Raw genomic sequence first — 16,282 nt, 5'->3', positions numbered from 1 at the left:
CCAGACTGTGTGGTTAAATCAGGACATGCTGTTTAGTGGGGCCCCTAAAGAAGTTCGAATATTGGAGCTAGGGACAGCCTCATTAGGATTCCATAGCCCCACTTAGCTGCCCCTAAGGTTAAAATATATACATAAGGTTAGACAGTCAACTGAATCAATCATCAATTTCATCACTTAAAGTTAACTACCTTAATCAGGTGAGAACACTTCTACTGAATCAATTAATCAAAGCCATTGAGCTAAATGCCAAAAATCCTTAATCAATTTGAAAGGAATGAAAGCTACTAGATGAAAAGAAATGGCTCTACATAGGAAGTATGTTGGGATTAGCTGAAGAGATTCAGTCATATCCATGAGTTTTGGATAAAATAAAGAAGCTAGTTTGGAACCCAGGACATTGAATGGTAGGCCCACTCAGTGGTAGACACAGTTCCAGTTATGCCCTTAAGAGGGAATAGCTTGAGGTGAGGGGGAGAGGAGGAGGTGAAGAGCATTTGTCTCCTCCCACCACTCCTCCCCCCCACCAGAGAAAGATCTAGTGACCTCCAAAAAGTCAGGAGATTTTGAACTTCCTATGAGGATACTAGCAGTGTCCCCAAAACAGCAGTGGCTGGTGGCAGTGGGAACTGAGGACATTCTAGACATACAAGGAAGAGCAGCTTCAGGACACTACAAGGAACCCAGCGAAAAGCTTGTCCATACCTTAAGGGAACTTCATGTGGACTCTATAAAGAAAGAAAAGGATTTCCAGCCACCAGGAACCATGTTGATTCTTGGCCACAATTTGGAAGGAATGCTCTCCAAGCTTGAGTTCACTTTCCCCTGGACTCTGCAGGCACTTGTAAGAGAGTGTATCCTAAACTTTGGGGAGAAATGTTTTGTACCAATTCTTACTAGGTTATCTTAGTAAATGCTTATTTCTAAAGCCAATTAGGTCTGGCTGCCTAATTGATATTCACCGATAATAGCAGAAGCATAACAGTTGGGGCTTATGAGCTACAGTACTAGAAAATACTCACAATCCCTAGTGCCCTGGGAGGAGAAGTAACTAGCCAAGCTCTGGGGACCCAAACAGTCAGTGTAAATAGGGGTTTGTGATAATAGTCCAGAGCCTGGGCTACATAACAAAAATGATTCCTAAGGAGAGGGTATTAGCAAATAGGAGGATCAGGATCAGTTAGGATTCCTGTAGGATGTGACACTTTAGCTGAGCTTTGAAGGAAACTAGGGATATTGAGAGTACATGAGGGATGCACAGAAATAGAAGAGAGAATGTCATTACAAAGAAGAACCAGAACACCAGTTTGACTGGGGCATAGATGCATATGGAAAATTATGAAGGGTTTTAAAAGCTAAACAGAGGAGGGTGTATATCATCCCAGAGACAAGCTGGAGTTTCTTGAAAAGGGGACCAACATGGTCAGATCTACACTTTGCAAATAGCAATACAGCAGCTCTGTGAAAGACAGATTGAAGAAGGGACAGACTGGAGACAGGGAGACGAATGAGGAGTCAGGAGACCATTGAGGAGTCTACTGCAATAGTATAGGCAGGAGGTGATGAGGGCCTGAACAGGGGGCAGGGGGAGGATGAGTGAGTGGAGAGGGGGATGGAAGCAAGATAAATCGTGGAAGATCTGGCAACTGATTGGATGTGAATCATAGAACTTGGTCCTATAGACAGAACTGAGGGTTCAAATCTGGGGTTCTTTGAATAGAAGCAATAGATGTGTTGGAACATGAAAAGGACTATCTTAAGAGGAAAAGGTCATGTCTCTGATTCTTCATCCAGGAGAATTTTCCTTTTGCTCTTATTATTGTTATTTGTTGTTCAATCGTATCTGACTTGCCCAGGGTCACATAGCTAGCAAGTCTGAGGCCAGATTTGAACTCAGGAAGATGAGTCTTCACCTAGCTGCCCCCTTATTCTCAATAATCTTGTCCATATTGTGTGTGCTTACTAACATAGAGGAACAATAGCTTCAAATGTCTAAACTGCCTTTTGTTTTTTCTTTGTAATAAGGAAAACACGGTAATCATTTTGAATAATTAAATATGTAATTTAATTCTATTTGTGTGATTACTTGGTAGATGCATCCAATGTTTTTCATGTAAAATGATTATAGCAATCTGTTCATTTTTATTTAATTTGAAGCCTCATTTTATTAAACGCTATGTGACAAATATAATTTTTCAGGTCCCCTGGAAAGACTAAAAATAGCTTTATGGTTTGTGCTTTCTGTCTATATTTGCAGCAGGAAAGTTGTCCCTGTTGCCTTTCTTTAAAGATATGATAAATTTATGCCATATTGAATGTGTTATTCAGTTGTTTCAGTTGTGTCTGACTCTTCATGAGCCCATTTGGGGTTTTCTTGGCAAAGACACTGGAGTGGTTTGCCATTTCCTTCTCCACCTCATTTTACAGATTAGAAAAATGAAGAAAACAGGGTGAAGTGACTTGCCCGGGGTCTAGACCAGGGGTGGGGAGCCTGTGGCCTCAAGGCCACATGGGGCCCTCTAGGTCCTCAAGTGAAGCCCTTTGACAGAATACAAACTTCACAGAACAAATCCCCTTAATAAAAGAATTTGCTCTGTAAAACTTGGACTCAGCCAAAAGGCTGTATCCAAGGACCTAGAAGGCCACATGTGGCCTCAAGACCACAGGTTCCCCACCTCTGGTAGACATTTTAAATAAATTTTATTGTTGCCTTTCATTTTTCTACTGGTCATTTTCCCTTAACCTCACTTCCACTTCCCCAATATGGAACCCTTCCTCGTACCTGTAGAGAGGTCTCAAAACTAAGAAAGACTTTACTGGTACGTATACATACACACATACATACATACATACATACTAGGTAATCTCTAAGATTATTTCCTGCTCTAATATCCTGTGAGTCTATGGATATCAAATTTTTCTTATTTTAATAAAACAAGTATCTTATAATTATTTTCTAAGCAAAATGGCTTTTCTTACCCTGTACTACAGGCCCATGTGAGCATGGTTCTCTTACACAACTCTTCCATTGGAATCTGTCTTTTCTCTAAAGTTTTTATATTTACCAATGAGACAAAAGATCCTCAGAAGGGTGCCTAAACTTTTCTGTGGGCCAGACCACTCTGAACCAACAGCTTTTCACATTCTAAGATTCTTCCATTCTCCTTCACTTTGGGGAAGAGAAGCAGGGTTGGTTTGACTCATAAGACAAGGAAGCACTTCTTCTGGTGGCCCTTTTAGCTGGGAACTTTTCTGCCAAGTATCCTTTCAGTTTGAATTTCTTTACATGTGCATCTCTTTTCCCCATTCTCCTCCCAGCTACGCTTCTAACTTTCCAGATTTTGCCTTCTCTCCCTGGGATTTCTCTAAGCACCTTAGACCTTCCCATCCTAAAACATCTCTCCATCCTACCAGCCCTCTTCTTTCATTTGTGAGTTCCTTTCATTTGAGGTTTCCATTTTAGGGATGGTCCCAGGCTGGCCATGCTTCAGTTCCCTCTCAGCTGTGACTCTTGTGGTTTTTGCCACCAATCCCTCATCAGAGTACATTCTCCACCCTTCCCCAACCCTTTTCAGCTCTCTTTTATGTATCATCTTCCCTCATTAGAAAGTAAGCTCCTTGGGGGCAGGAACTTTCTTTTTACTATTATATTTGTATACCAAATACTTAAAGCTGTGCCTGGTACAAAATAAGCACTGAATAAATCCTTGTTATTATCTTTCTATTAGGCAAACCAAATAGGGGAAATTTTCCTTCTCACCTTGTCTCGAAGCTCCCTCTCCTTCCGCTCCTGTACGGTGGTCAGGTAGTTCACGGCTGCGTACTCCAACACGGAGAGAAATACAAACACAAAGCTGACCCACAGGTAGATGTCCACGGCCTTGATGTAGGAGACACGGGGCATGGAGGCATTAACACCAGTGATGATTGTAGACATGGTGAGGACAGTTGTACTACCTGGAAAGGCCCCCAGACAAAGTTAGTTCAGACACCGAATTCGCATGTTTTGGGTTTTTTTTTTGAAATGTCTTAATCTCTTTAACCCTCTTTGAAGAGGTGGGGGACTATGGTATGGAATATTGGTTATACCATCATATATGACTGATGAGTTATTGGCTTGGCTGCTTTTTGTCTTTCTTAAATAATTTTATTACTATAAGGGATGATTCCTTGGGTAGGAGAAGGAAGAGGAAATGGAATGGAATGGAATGAAATGAAAGTGATGAACAAAAAAAACAATAAAAATAAGATTAAAAATTAAAATTTGGCTTAAATTTTGATTCCTTACAAAACTATTAATGTGATTCATGACTCACAAGTACCATATGCTTTCCTCACCACCTCCCCTGACCAGAATCCTCAGGATCTAACCCTCAAACAACAGGATCATTTCCCTGGCAGAACATGTTTCACCTCCCCAAGATAACCAGTGTTTTGCCTCATATTTGCTAAGAGTCAGAAATGTTTCAGAAAGATCCTGTTCCAGAATGTAGATTGAGACTTGAGAAGTCTTCTTGATGAGAAAAACATGGGCAGCTCTCTCCTAGGCAAATAGACGGTCAAAGAGATGATGAGATTCAAATAGGCTGGTTAATGAAATAATGAAACTAACAGGGACCCCTTCATCCTGAGTAAATCAACTGGATAATAGAAGCAAAACTCTGAGCTACCTTCCCTTGCCTGCATATTCCTGATTACCTCATCTCCCTGCCCACAGGGCACATTTCCTCTATAGGAATCCCTAGCTTCTCTTAGCTAGGGGGCATCTCCCTTAAGGAGGCATTTCCTTTAAGCTGCTGCCTCCCTTAAAGAGCCCACCTTCCTTAAGGGGCTGGCTCCCTTAAGGAGGAGTCTGCTTGGTGTGTTACCTGGAATAAATGCCTTTACGTGATCTAAGAGAGGCTGAGTGAATACTTCCAGGACGATACCATGACACACGCATACACCTTGCACCTCAACATTCTAGTTCAACTTCTTCATTATATAGCAGGGGAAACTGAGACCCAGAGAGGTGAGGTATCTTGGCCAAGGTAAAACAGGTAAGAATTACCTTCATTTTACAGATGAGGAAATGGAGGCTTAAAGAGGTGACCTAGCTTGCTCAAAGCCATAGAGGTATTAAATGATAAAGCCAGAACTCAAATCCAGGTCCTTCCTTCTCCAAATCCAACCCTCTTCCTATTGCACCATGATACCCTTTGTAAAACATTTTTAAGAAATGCTCAGACTTAGAAATTACAACAGTGTCATGAGAATAGCTATAGCTCAACCTCTTCAGACCTCAGATTACAACACCATTTTAGTAAAGGCTAGCTTTAATATTGCATCTGAACATTCTCTGTCTCCTTTGTTTCAATCATCTGGTGTCTGATAATCTGTGGAAGGATGTCTAAATCAATATGGCAATGTTGGGTACAACACGTTACACTTTTTTCTCTCATTAATCATTTGTTTCCCTCAGGTTTTCTTTTTTACTTGTCTCAGCAAAGCCATAACTCACAAATTGTACAGCTTGGGCAACAACTGTACAAAATGCATCTGAGGAGGAGTTTACATGTTTTTTCATACAGTGGATAATTGACATCACTCTGAACTTATTGAAATATCTTTTTACCCAGTGAAACTCTGGCAGGCACAGCTCTGTGATCAATCCAGAAGGACACCCAGGACAGCATGACCATCAGGGTAGCAGGGAAATAGGTTTGGAGCAAGAAGAAGAAGATGTGGCGACGCAAGGTGAAGTTAATGTATAGTCGGTTGTACCATCCTGTTAACCAGGAGAAATAACGTAATGAAGTATAATTTGAGGCAAAAAACCCTAGTCACCTTTCCTAACATACTTTCTCATTCCCAAATTTCTCACTTTCATCAGATTTTTTAAAAATATGCTTATATCTTTCATGAATGAATGAAGTGCTCACTTTTTAAAAATCCCATTGAATAAATTATATCTATAGTTGTAAGGAGAACTGGAATTGTATATCTAATAGGTTTTCAGTTCTAGACTTAAATACAGACATAGACATAAATATAAATATCCATTAGGATTTTAGAGATTGATAGATATAGAAATTATTTCAGTTCAATATAGATTTAAACCAATTAAATCACAAATCAAAAAATAGACATAGAGGTATTTCAAAGAAGTCAAAACACTTCTTATTATGTACTCATGGCTGGCTTTCATAAATCTATTAATTCAAATTATCTAACTCTATATAATATCCCCAAGTAATATGCTAAATTGGGGGAGATGCTGGGTTAGCTTCAGAAAGAGAGCAATACTACACAGCCACAATCATGAGAAACTGGGGCCTTAACCTGTAGCGTCTAGTGAAAATAGCTTAGATAGAGTCAAGAAGTTGGGCTCTAATACTTGGCTCATTGACAAAGCGATTTGAAGCCAATTTCTTAATCTCTGTGTATACTGCAGGGGGAAAAAAGATGATAAAAGTAATAATTATGGCCTTAGCCTAGTTCTATCACCAACTCATAGTCTGATACTGAGAAAAGTCCTTCCTATGAAAAATGAAAAAATAGTGAATGTCACCAAATAGCAATGAATCTCAGAGACAGAAGGGACCTCCAAGGTCACCTTATACCTGAATAAGAATCCTCTCTTCAACATTTCCTTTGAGCAGTCATCTAGCCCCCATTTGGGATATTTCTCTACTAATGGAGAATCCACAGCCTCCCATGTTTTCTTATATTTAGCTGAATTTTTTTTCTCTGAAATTTTCACTTGTTGCTCCTACTTTTTCCTCTCTAGTGCCAGAAAGAACACTTGCTCTTGGAAGTACAGGAGCTGGGTTTAAATCCTCTGGGACTTAGCATCTGTAAAATTAGGGGGCTGGCATTCTGGAGAGTTTGGAACTATGCCCAAAGGGCAAGCAAAATATGCATACCTTTTGACCCAGCAATACCACTACTAGGTCTGTATCCCAAAGAGATCATAAAAAAAGGAAAAGGACCTACATGTACAAAAGTATTTATAGCAGCTCTTTTTGTAGTGGCAAAAAATTAGAAACTGAGGGATTGCCCATCAATTGGGAATGACTGAACAAGCTATGGTATATGAGTTCAATGGAATACTACCGTCCTATAAGAAATGCTGAGCGGATGGATTTCAGAAAAACCTGGACTTACGTGAACTGATGCAGTGTGAAATGAGCAGAACCAGGAGAATATTATACACAGTAACAACAACATTGTATGATGATCAACTATGAATGACTTAGCTCTTCTCAGCAAAATTGGGGTTGGACTAAGCAGCCTCTAAAGTCTCTTCTGGGCTGTAAAACTTGTTCCTAAATCTAATCCCTCATTCATATAACATCCTTTCAGAAAAGTATCTATTTCATTGGAGTGGAAGTGGGAAAGGAAGGCAGGGAAATAGAATAATTCACCAATTAGTAGTTGTAAGGACAGACTTGAAAAGGTAAAATATTAAGTGATACATATTAGTTATTAAATTGTTGAGTGAAAATGTTGGTCCTGAGGAAAGGTAGCATATGTAAAGAGGACAGAAGCTATAAAAGCATATCTATCACATTTCAATGGCTTTTTAAAACAGATTTGCCTTACCCTATTCTGGTTATCTTTCAGTACTAGGCTAGTCAGTTGAGAGGCTCAAGAGACACATAAAACATGGTCCTTGCCCTCAAAAAGCTTAAGGGAAAAAAAATCTACATACCAGTCAAGAAACAAAGACATTATTAATTAAGAGAAGCTGCATGACATTGGTGATAGAGAGTCCAGCCTTGAGGCCAGGAACATGCAAGTTCCAGTCTGGCTGTACGACCCTGGGCAAAACATTTAACCTCTCAGTTCTAGGCAGCTAGCTAAAATAAGAAGTTGCAAAGAAGGTGCCAACCTGCATCGGTAAAGGGAGTTTCCTCAATTTGGAACTACTTGTAATAATATATATGGTAATTTATATAATGCTTACTATGTGCCTGGCACTGTACTAAACACTTTACAATTATCTCATTTAATCCTCACAACAGCCCTATGAGGTAGATCATAGGTTCCCAAAGTGGGTAATACCACTCCCTAAGGGGGGGGTGCGTTGCTGGAATGATGGGTGGGGTGTAGTAGCATCAGGTACAACCAGGGGACTTTCAATAAAAATAACGGGGCAATGGAAGCATAAGGAAAGAAGAGAAGAGAAGAAAATTTTGAAAAACTGTCCATACATGTTTTATCTGTTGCATAACAGAGTTAAAGTCGTAGTGATTACATTATTTTCCAAATCAACATACAAAATGCAAGTTTTAACCTATCGGTGGTCAAGTCTGCCAACAGGTCTTAACAACCAAGTGTTGGCAGGCAAGTGCTGTGCATTGTCAGGAAGTCTAGCATGCATCAGCAGGAACGAGTGAGTATAATGATTTGTTTACAATGCAATACTATATGGTTACACGATTCACTACTGCATCATCAAAATTTCAGTGCAAGAAAAAATACAAATTTACAATAAATTATTAAATTTAAGATGCATTAGTTTTTTTAAAAAAAAAATTTCTATTTTTTTTGAAATGACAAAAATTTTTAAAAAACATTAAGGGATTAAAGAAAGTGGACTTCCGGGGGGGCGCTGAGTACTTTTTTTTGAAAAGGGGGTGGTAGGCCAAATAAGCTTGGGAACCTCTGAGGTAGATGCTATTATTATCCCCATTTTACAGATGAGGAAACTGAGGCAGACAGGTTAAGTGACCAAAGTCACATAGCTGGTAAGTATCTGAGGCTGGATTTAACTTAGGTCTTCTTGACTCCTAGCCCAGTGCTGTATCCACTGTGCCGCTTAACTACCTCATTATACTTATAATGAAATACTTTTAACATTTATTACATAATAATTATAATGAAATCACAGATCTATTCCTTGTCCATTAATTAAGCAAAAAGCATCACAGATAATAAGTGCTTTAGGAGAAGGGAGATGTGAATCTTCTGAATAGAAGGGGAAAAAAGCTTCATGGAAGAAGGAGACTTGAGCTGAATAGGTAGAGAGGAGAAGCAAAGTATTATAGGCAGGGGGAATAACCTAACGCAAAGTTAGGATGCAGGAATAAGTCTGGTGGATTCGGGAGCAATGGTTAGCATGCAGGATTCCTGTTAAGTAGCAATTGTGTTATAGAGACAACTGAGAGCAGAACTATAACTAGGAATTCCAGCACCTGAAACAAATTCAGTCAGAGGATGAGATATACAGAGCATATTCCCCTCCTATTACTTCCTCCAAGTTCCACCAGTCCAAGACCTCATTGCCCAACCTTCAACTGAGGCTAGTCTTCTCCCTACCCAATATTATTGAAATGCTTGAAAGGGCAAGAACTTATAGGTAAAGGAAGTAAGCTTTCCCCCTAGATGTCAGTGCTTGAGGCAAAGTCTCAACTACTCTGCCCTAGTTATATTTCTAACTGCATGCTTCATTGTTTGTTCAAACATAGGAGGGGGGCAGGTTAGTATGGGGCCAGCTAGGCGGCACAGTGGATAGAGTGCCAGGCCTAGAGTCAGGAAGACTTGAGTTCAAATGTGGCCTCAGACATTTACCAGCTTTGTGACCCTGGGCAAGTCACTTAACCCTGTTTGCTTCAGTTCCTTATCTGTAAAATGAGCTGGAGAAGAAAATGACAAACCTCTCCAGTATCTTTGCCAAGAATATCCCAAAAGGAGTCACTAAGAGTCAGATTTGATTGTAAAGGACTAAACAGCAAAAAAACCCAAGGTTAGTGTGAGGTTATATTCAAGCAAGTGAGTGAACTCAGGGTATATTTCATACAGCATTTATCATTCATTCCATGAAGTCAGTTCATCCTAATTATTCCCCTTTTTTCCCATTCATCTGAAGTGGGTAGTGTTGAAATAAATGGATTCAGTAGCCTCCCTCCCTTTACGGCTGCAGGGTTCTGTGATCCTGTGAAATCCCACTAAACCTTGGATTTGCATGGTGCCTGTTTTTGGAGGGAGTAAGTGCTCCCTTTATGAAGTATTCTGATACCTTTGTCTTAGTGCTAAGGTGATAGTTGCCTTAGAAACACAGGGATTAAATCCAGGGGCTTTAAAAATGAGCACCAGGCGTCCCCAGAGAGGCCATCAAGATAACAATTACTGGGCTACCACTGTGATGGCAGGCTCGCCTGGGTGGTATAGAGTAACTCATCTGAAGAGGAAAATAAACCAAGACCACTGAAAACTCCCAATGAAAGGTTAGTGAAACAGAGAAGACCAAAACATCCAACTCTGTAGTGCAGCAGGATCTCAAAAGAGTACTGTTATTATGGTTCGGACTTGCCAAGAATAGAGCAAGGAAGCCTAATCACATAGCAGAATGAAAGAAAGGAGTGTACTACAGAGGGACACGGAGGATGAGCCATCTCTGCACAAGATAAAAAGTGGGAGGTCATGGGGGGGGAAGAAAAGAGAATGAAACGTCCTCACTTCCTCCCCCTAAGACAGCCTTTAACCATTCCATTGACCTGTAGCTGCCTCCATTTGTCTATTGCTATAGAATTCTCAGAGGACCAGACCGTCACTTTTGGGGGTGCTTGTAGAAGGGAATCTTAGATGGGAGCAGTTTGGATTAGTGAGATCCTTCTAACTCTGATATTTCGGAACTCTATGAAAAAGAAGGTTGAGGAGAAAAAGTGAAAGGGGAATTTTGGAACAATTAGCTGAATTCTTTTCCAAAGTGGAAGCATGGATTTGGCCATTAAAATTAAAAAAAGACCCAGAGCACCTGGGGTAAAGCGACATATCAAAAAGCAGGACAGATTTTGTTTCCCTAATGGGGGTTCTGTCCCCTGAGGTGCTCACATATCTTCGATGCTCAACAATATTCACTGAATTGAAGTCTGACTTGAAATATCATAGGGCCATAGATTCAGAGTTGGAACAGACTTCAGAGGTCATTTATTTCCACCTGCTTCCATCTCTCATTTTACAGATGAGGAAAGAGGCCTAGAGAGATGATGTGTCATTCCCAAGATGACACAGCAATAGGTGACAAAGCCAGGATTTGAACCCATACCTTCTGACTCCAATCCAGGGTGATTATGTTCACACAGTTTCTGCCTGTTTTATAGTTACTGTTCTAACTTTCCTTGGAACCAATATTTTCACCCAATAGCAAAATATACTGAAGCCAGCTCAAGATAGCCAATTGCTAACTTTTCTTTTTTCTCTTTGGAGACAATCACGGTTAAGTGACTTGCCTAGGGTCACACAGGTAGTAAACATCTGAGGCCAAATTTGAACTCAGGTCCATCTTGATTCCAGGGCTGATGCTCTATCCACTGTACTCCCAATTGCTAAATTTTCAATGTGAACATTTACATCTTAGAAATGCTACAAATCGGAGGAGCTAGGGGGCACAGTGGATAGAGCACCAGCCCTGAAGTCAGGAGGACCTGAGTTCAAATCCAGCCTCAGACCAACCACTTGACACTTACTAGCTGTGTTGACCCTGGGCAAGTCACTTAAAACCCCAACTGCCGCAAAAAAAAGAAGAGAAAAAAAAGAAATGCTACAAATCAGGGCTTTATTGATTGCTTTGTTGATTGACTAGATAGGAAAGTGATGGAGAAAATGTTACTAATGTAGATTAAATTTAAAAGTGCATCCTGTGGACTAATGTGGAAATATGTTTAATATGATTATACATGATAGCCTATAACAGATTGCTTGCTCTCTTGAGGAGGAGAGAGGAGAAAGAAGGAGGGAGAAAAAAATTTGGATAAAATCAAAATCTTATAAAAGCAAATGTTGAAACTATCTTCACTTGTAATTGGAAAAAATAAAATACTATTAAGTGGGGGGAAAAAAGTAAAGCTGAAAGATTAAAAAAAAAGTGTATCATGTGCACTTTTTCCTCCCCAGGAGAGTCTGTTAAACATTTATCAGCACATCCCTACCCAAAGTTTAATAATTATGCTAACTTTTAAACAGCAGGTTATGTTTTTTGTTATTAACATCAATTTATTTCATTAATGTTAAATTAGTTAACTTTGATGTGAATAAATTAATGTATTGTTTATGAATTACATTATTAATTTATTATTATTTAATATTATTTGATCCTCACCACAACCCAGTGAAATAGGAAATACAAATATGTTTATCTCCATTTTATTGATGAAAACAGACTAAGGTACAGAAAGTGGGTAGATACTAAGTGGAACAGTGGATAGAGCCCTGGGCCTGGAGTCAGGAAGACCTGAATTCAAGCCTGGCCCAAGACACTTACTAGCTGTGGGATTCTGGGCAAGTTACTTAAGCCTCTGTTTGCCTCAGTTTCTTCATCTGTAAAATGGGGGTAAATATGGAACAGTCAAGATGTCAGTGTCACTGGATTGAAGCATACATGTTGGGGAGTAAGCTGTAAGAAGACTAGAAATGTAGGAGGGGGCTGCGTTATGAAAGGCTCTGAATGCCAAACAGAACATTTCATATTTACTCCTGCAGGCAACAGGGACCTACTGGAATTGTGTGTGTGTGTGTGTGTGTGTGTGTGTGTGTGTGTGTGTGTGTTTAGTTGTGGGGAAGAGAATGGGGAGTGACATAATCAGACCTCCATTTTAGAATAATCATTCTGGGGGCTAAATGGAGGATAAATTGGAATGGGGAGAGACTTGAAGTGGGCAGACCCACCACTAGGCTACTGTAATAATCAAGCTTAGGAGGTGATAAGGGCCTGCACTAAAGTGGATGAGAGTAGGAAGGGCCTTTAACTCTATTGCAATCTCCCTCATTTTACAGATGAGGAAACTGAGTTCCAGAGAAGTTTAGTGACTTGCCCAAGGCCATTTGGAAAGTTAGTAGGTGGCAGAGGCCTGACTTCCTAGTGAGGTCCTTTCTCTCCTGGTCTAGTACTCATCCCTCCTAACAAAGTTTCTTTGTGTTTGTTGGTCTGGCCTAGGAGGCCTGACTGCGCTTAGCCTGGTGATAGTGAATACTGCAATAAAGGAAGAGCTAGTAATAAGATGTTTAGGCCATCTCAGCTGTCCCAACTGCAGAAATGCCACCTCCATGTTGCTCAGCAAAGGTAAACGGGGGAATCATTTTCATGAGGTTTCTTTCCCTTGTGCTCTGCTGAGCAGGGGCAAAGATACAATACCTGTACTGCTGTAGAAAGCCAGTCTGGACGTCGTGTGAAACTTGTGAATCAGAAATTGGGACAGGGAAATCTTCTCATCTGTTTTCAGGGATTCATCCCCATTCTTCCAGTACAACATCAGATCTTCATCTGTGTATGCATCTTAGAGAGGGAGCAGGGAAGAGAGGGAATTTGATTGCATTGTTTTTAAACCAGAATCTTGCAAAAGACAAAACATGGACCAATCTTGAACTAAACAGTGCTTCTTGCTGGCAGGTCACACTAAACTAGGGGTAGCCAGAAAGTCACAAAAGGCATGGAAGTCATTCGGTGAAGGAAGGCCTGTAATTTAAGAGAAGGAAACCACTTACAGCTTTCTAGCTCCAAGGAGCATGTCTGTGAGTCCAAGGGAAAGTGACTGAAGTCCATGTTGCACATTGCAGTGACTGTAATCCTAGAGAATTAAAAAAAAAAGGGGGGGGTTGGCTTTTTAAAGAGAGTTGTTTTGTTTGTTTTGTTTTTTAACTTTTACCATGGCTAGAACAAGGGGATTATGGGAGAAAGGCCATCTCTTTACTACTTTTTTAAAGAGTTTCAAAACCCAGTATATACATTACAGTGGTTTACAGACCTTAGAATGTTAAAACCACACACACAAACCTTCTATTAATGAAATAATTGGCCATGGTTTGTGGGTCTTTACCACTAACTTACCATGTAATTTGGAGTAAGGGCTTTACTTATGTATGTTCCCTATTCTCAAAGAATCACAGAATTTAAGAATAAGATAGGATCTCAAAGGCCAACAAAAGGAATCTTCATTGCATTTTAGGAAAGGAATTTCCATACTTCATATGCTCTACATACATTATGGAGGGTTCCAGTTTCTTTTTGAACACCTCTAAGAAGAGAGAATTGACCATTTTTTTCAAAGCAGCCCATTCCACTTTTGACCAGGTCTAATTGTTAAGAAGAGGGCAGCTGGGTGGCACAGTGGATGGAGCACCAGGCCTGGAGTCAGGAAGATTCATCTTCCTGAGTTCAAAACTGGCCTCAGACACTTGCTAGCTGTGTAACTCTGGGCAAGTCACTGAATCCTGTTTGCCTCAGTTTCCTTATCTAGAAAATAAGCTGGAGAAGGAAATGGCAAACCACTCCAGTATCCTTGCCAAGAAACCCCAAATGAGATCACAAAGAGTTGGACATGACTGAATAACAACGAAAATTGTTAAGAAGTTTTTAGTTGCATTAAGTCTAAATTTGTTCCTTTGCATCTTCTACCCATCACTCCTGTTTCTATTCTCTGGGGCTAAACAGAACAAATCTAAACCTTCCTCCGCACAACAGGACTTCAAATGCTTGACAACTATGTAATGGCCCCTGAGTCTTCTTGTCCCCATGCTAAATTTGCCCAGGTCCTCCAACTGATCTTCATAAGACATGGGCTTAAGACCCTTCATCCTCCTGTTTCTTCTTAATTACAAAAGGAAATTAGGACCTCTGTTTGGTCTATGATTTCAAAGCTGAACATTAGGCAGTTTAGCTATTAAGTGACCTGTCCAGGGTCACAAAGCTAATAAGTATCAGAATTAGGATCTGAACCCAGGCCTTTCCCATTCCAATCCTACTTAGCCACTACACTATTCACTAATGCTTCGTCTACCTAAATGAAAGGCTAAAGAAAAGCCACACCATGGACCTACAGTGATAATTTGCCTGGGGATCTGCCTGGACCTTCCAGAATTCTCTGAATGTCAGCTTCAGCAAACCTGTGAAAAATGCCAATGGTTCACAACCTGGTACTCTGACTCCAACATGGCACCAAAGGGAGAGGAGGTAGACTTGTTCTCCATAACTTCAATTTCAAAAGAACAGAGATATGCTATCATAATTTACTCTGCTATTTATTTACCTAAAACATTTCTTGTTTCCTAATTTTTCCCCTCAACCATAAGGAGGCCAGGAGTTAGCTAGAGATAAGCAAAAATTTAAATCAGGGCAGAGAGCCAAAACTCTGTCTGAATGTTAGGAAATTTGCTCGCTCTAAGTTATTGTGATTGTCATAAGTTTTCTTCTGCCTCATAAAATCTCATAAACTCATAAAATGGAGAACGGGATCACATAGAATTGAAGACCTTTATAGTGCTCCTTTGCTTAAAAGTGAGCTAAGTACTACAAATTGTGGCCGATTAATTATTCAGAGAGAAAGAGGTAAGGAGGAGAAAATAATAACTGGAGAAAAGATAATGCCCTAAACTGACTCCTCCTCCCACCCCCCACCTCCAGGAAGGAGACAGAAATGAGTCAGCTCTACCCCTTACCCAGCAAAGAGAAGGAGTAACGTAGTGGCCGATTCACTCTATTTTTCACAGTAGCACCCACCAGTGTTACACTAGGGACTTCCCTTAAATAACCTAGCACAGATTTATCCAACCCCCCCTTAAACAAGTTCATCTTTCTAGTCTGCATCTCTTTGGCTTAGCCAGAAACCACTTTGGCTTACATGACTTTTCTCTGAAGCCCGGCCAGTTTTTTAACCCCAAGGAGATGTTGCTGATTACCTCAGAGGGGCTGTAATATCTTGGAGGCTACAATACCTAAGCAGATCTCCAGATGTTACCTGTTGGGAAAACACGGTTGGATGGGGTGCCTTACCTCATGCTGTAAAGAACATGACCATCTGGGAACACCCTGAGCATGATGTTATCGGTTGTGGTGTCATGAGTGAACGACCTTTTGGAATGAACAAAGAAGACATCTGGGACCCAGATTTTCTTCACTAGCCTCCCATCAAATGTCATGCTCTTATTAGTGGTACTGGGAAATGAGAGGCGTTCATCCTTCCAATAATGCCTCAGGTAGAGAGTCATTGTAAAATCCTGCAAGAGGTAGAAGGAAAGGACACTAGGCAATGACTTCAATCCAATCCAATTAAACAAGCATTTATTAAGTGCCTGCTATGTGCCAAGCACTGTGCTAAATGCTGGGAATACAGACAGAAATGCAACAGTTGCTGTCCTCAAAGAGCTTGCATTCTACTAAGGAAATACAATATGCAAACGGGAATAAAAAACAAAACAATACAAGGTAATTTCAAAAGATAGACAGCACTAACAACTGGGGAATCAGAAAAGGCCTCTGTAGGAGTTCTGGGCTTTGAAGGAAAATAAGAATTCAGGAAGACTCATC

At 40.3% G+C, this 16,282-nt stretch overlaps 1 protein-coding gene across 1 annotated transcript in view; it reads right to left on the bottom strand.

Annotated features, from left to right (window-relative positions):
* LOC110192041 (gamma-aminobutyric acid receptor subunit rho-2) overlaps positions 1–16,282 on the bottom strand; it is a 63,497-nt gene that overhangs the window by 12,482 nt on the left and 34,733 nt on the right. The window contains exons 4-8 of the mRNA XM_020963074.2: positions 15,749–15,972; positions 13,465–13,547; positions 13,115–13,255; positions 5,612–5,764; positions 3,758–3,954 (exon numbers count right to left, since the gene is read on the bottom strand). Of these exons, the coding sequence (XP_020818733.1) occupies positions 3,758–3,954; positions 5,612–5,764; positions 13,115–13,255; positions 13,465–13,547; positions 15,749–15,972 (798 nt within the window). The remainder of the gene's footprint in view (positions 1–3,757; positions 3,955–5,611; positions 5,765–13,114; positions 13,256–13,464; positions 13,548–15,748; positions 15,973–16,282) is intronic.

This window comes from Phascolarctos cinereus, unplaced genomic scaffold (genome assembly GCF_003287225.1).
Source record: "Phascolarctos cinereus isolate Bilbo 61053 unplaced genomic scaffold, phaCin_HiC Scaffold_5;HRSCAF=322, whole genome shotgun sequence".
Lineage (NCBI taxonomy): Eukaryota > Metazoa > Chordata > Mammalia > Diprotodontia > Phascolarctidae > Phascolarctos > Phascolarctos cinereus.
This window is presented reverse-complemented; position numbering and strand designations above follow the sequence as displayed.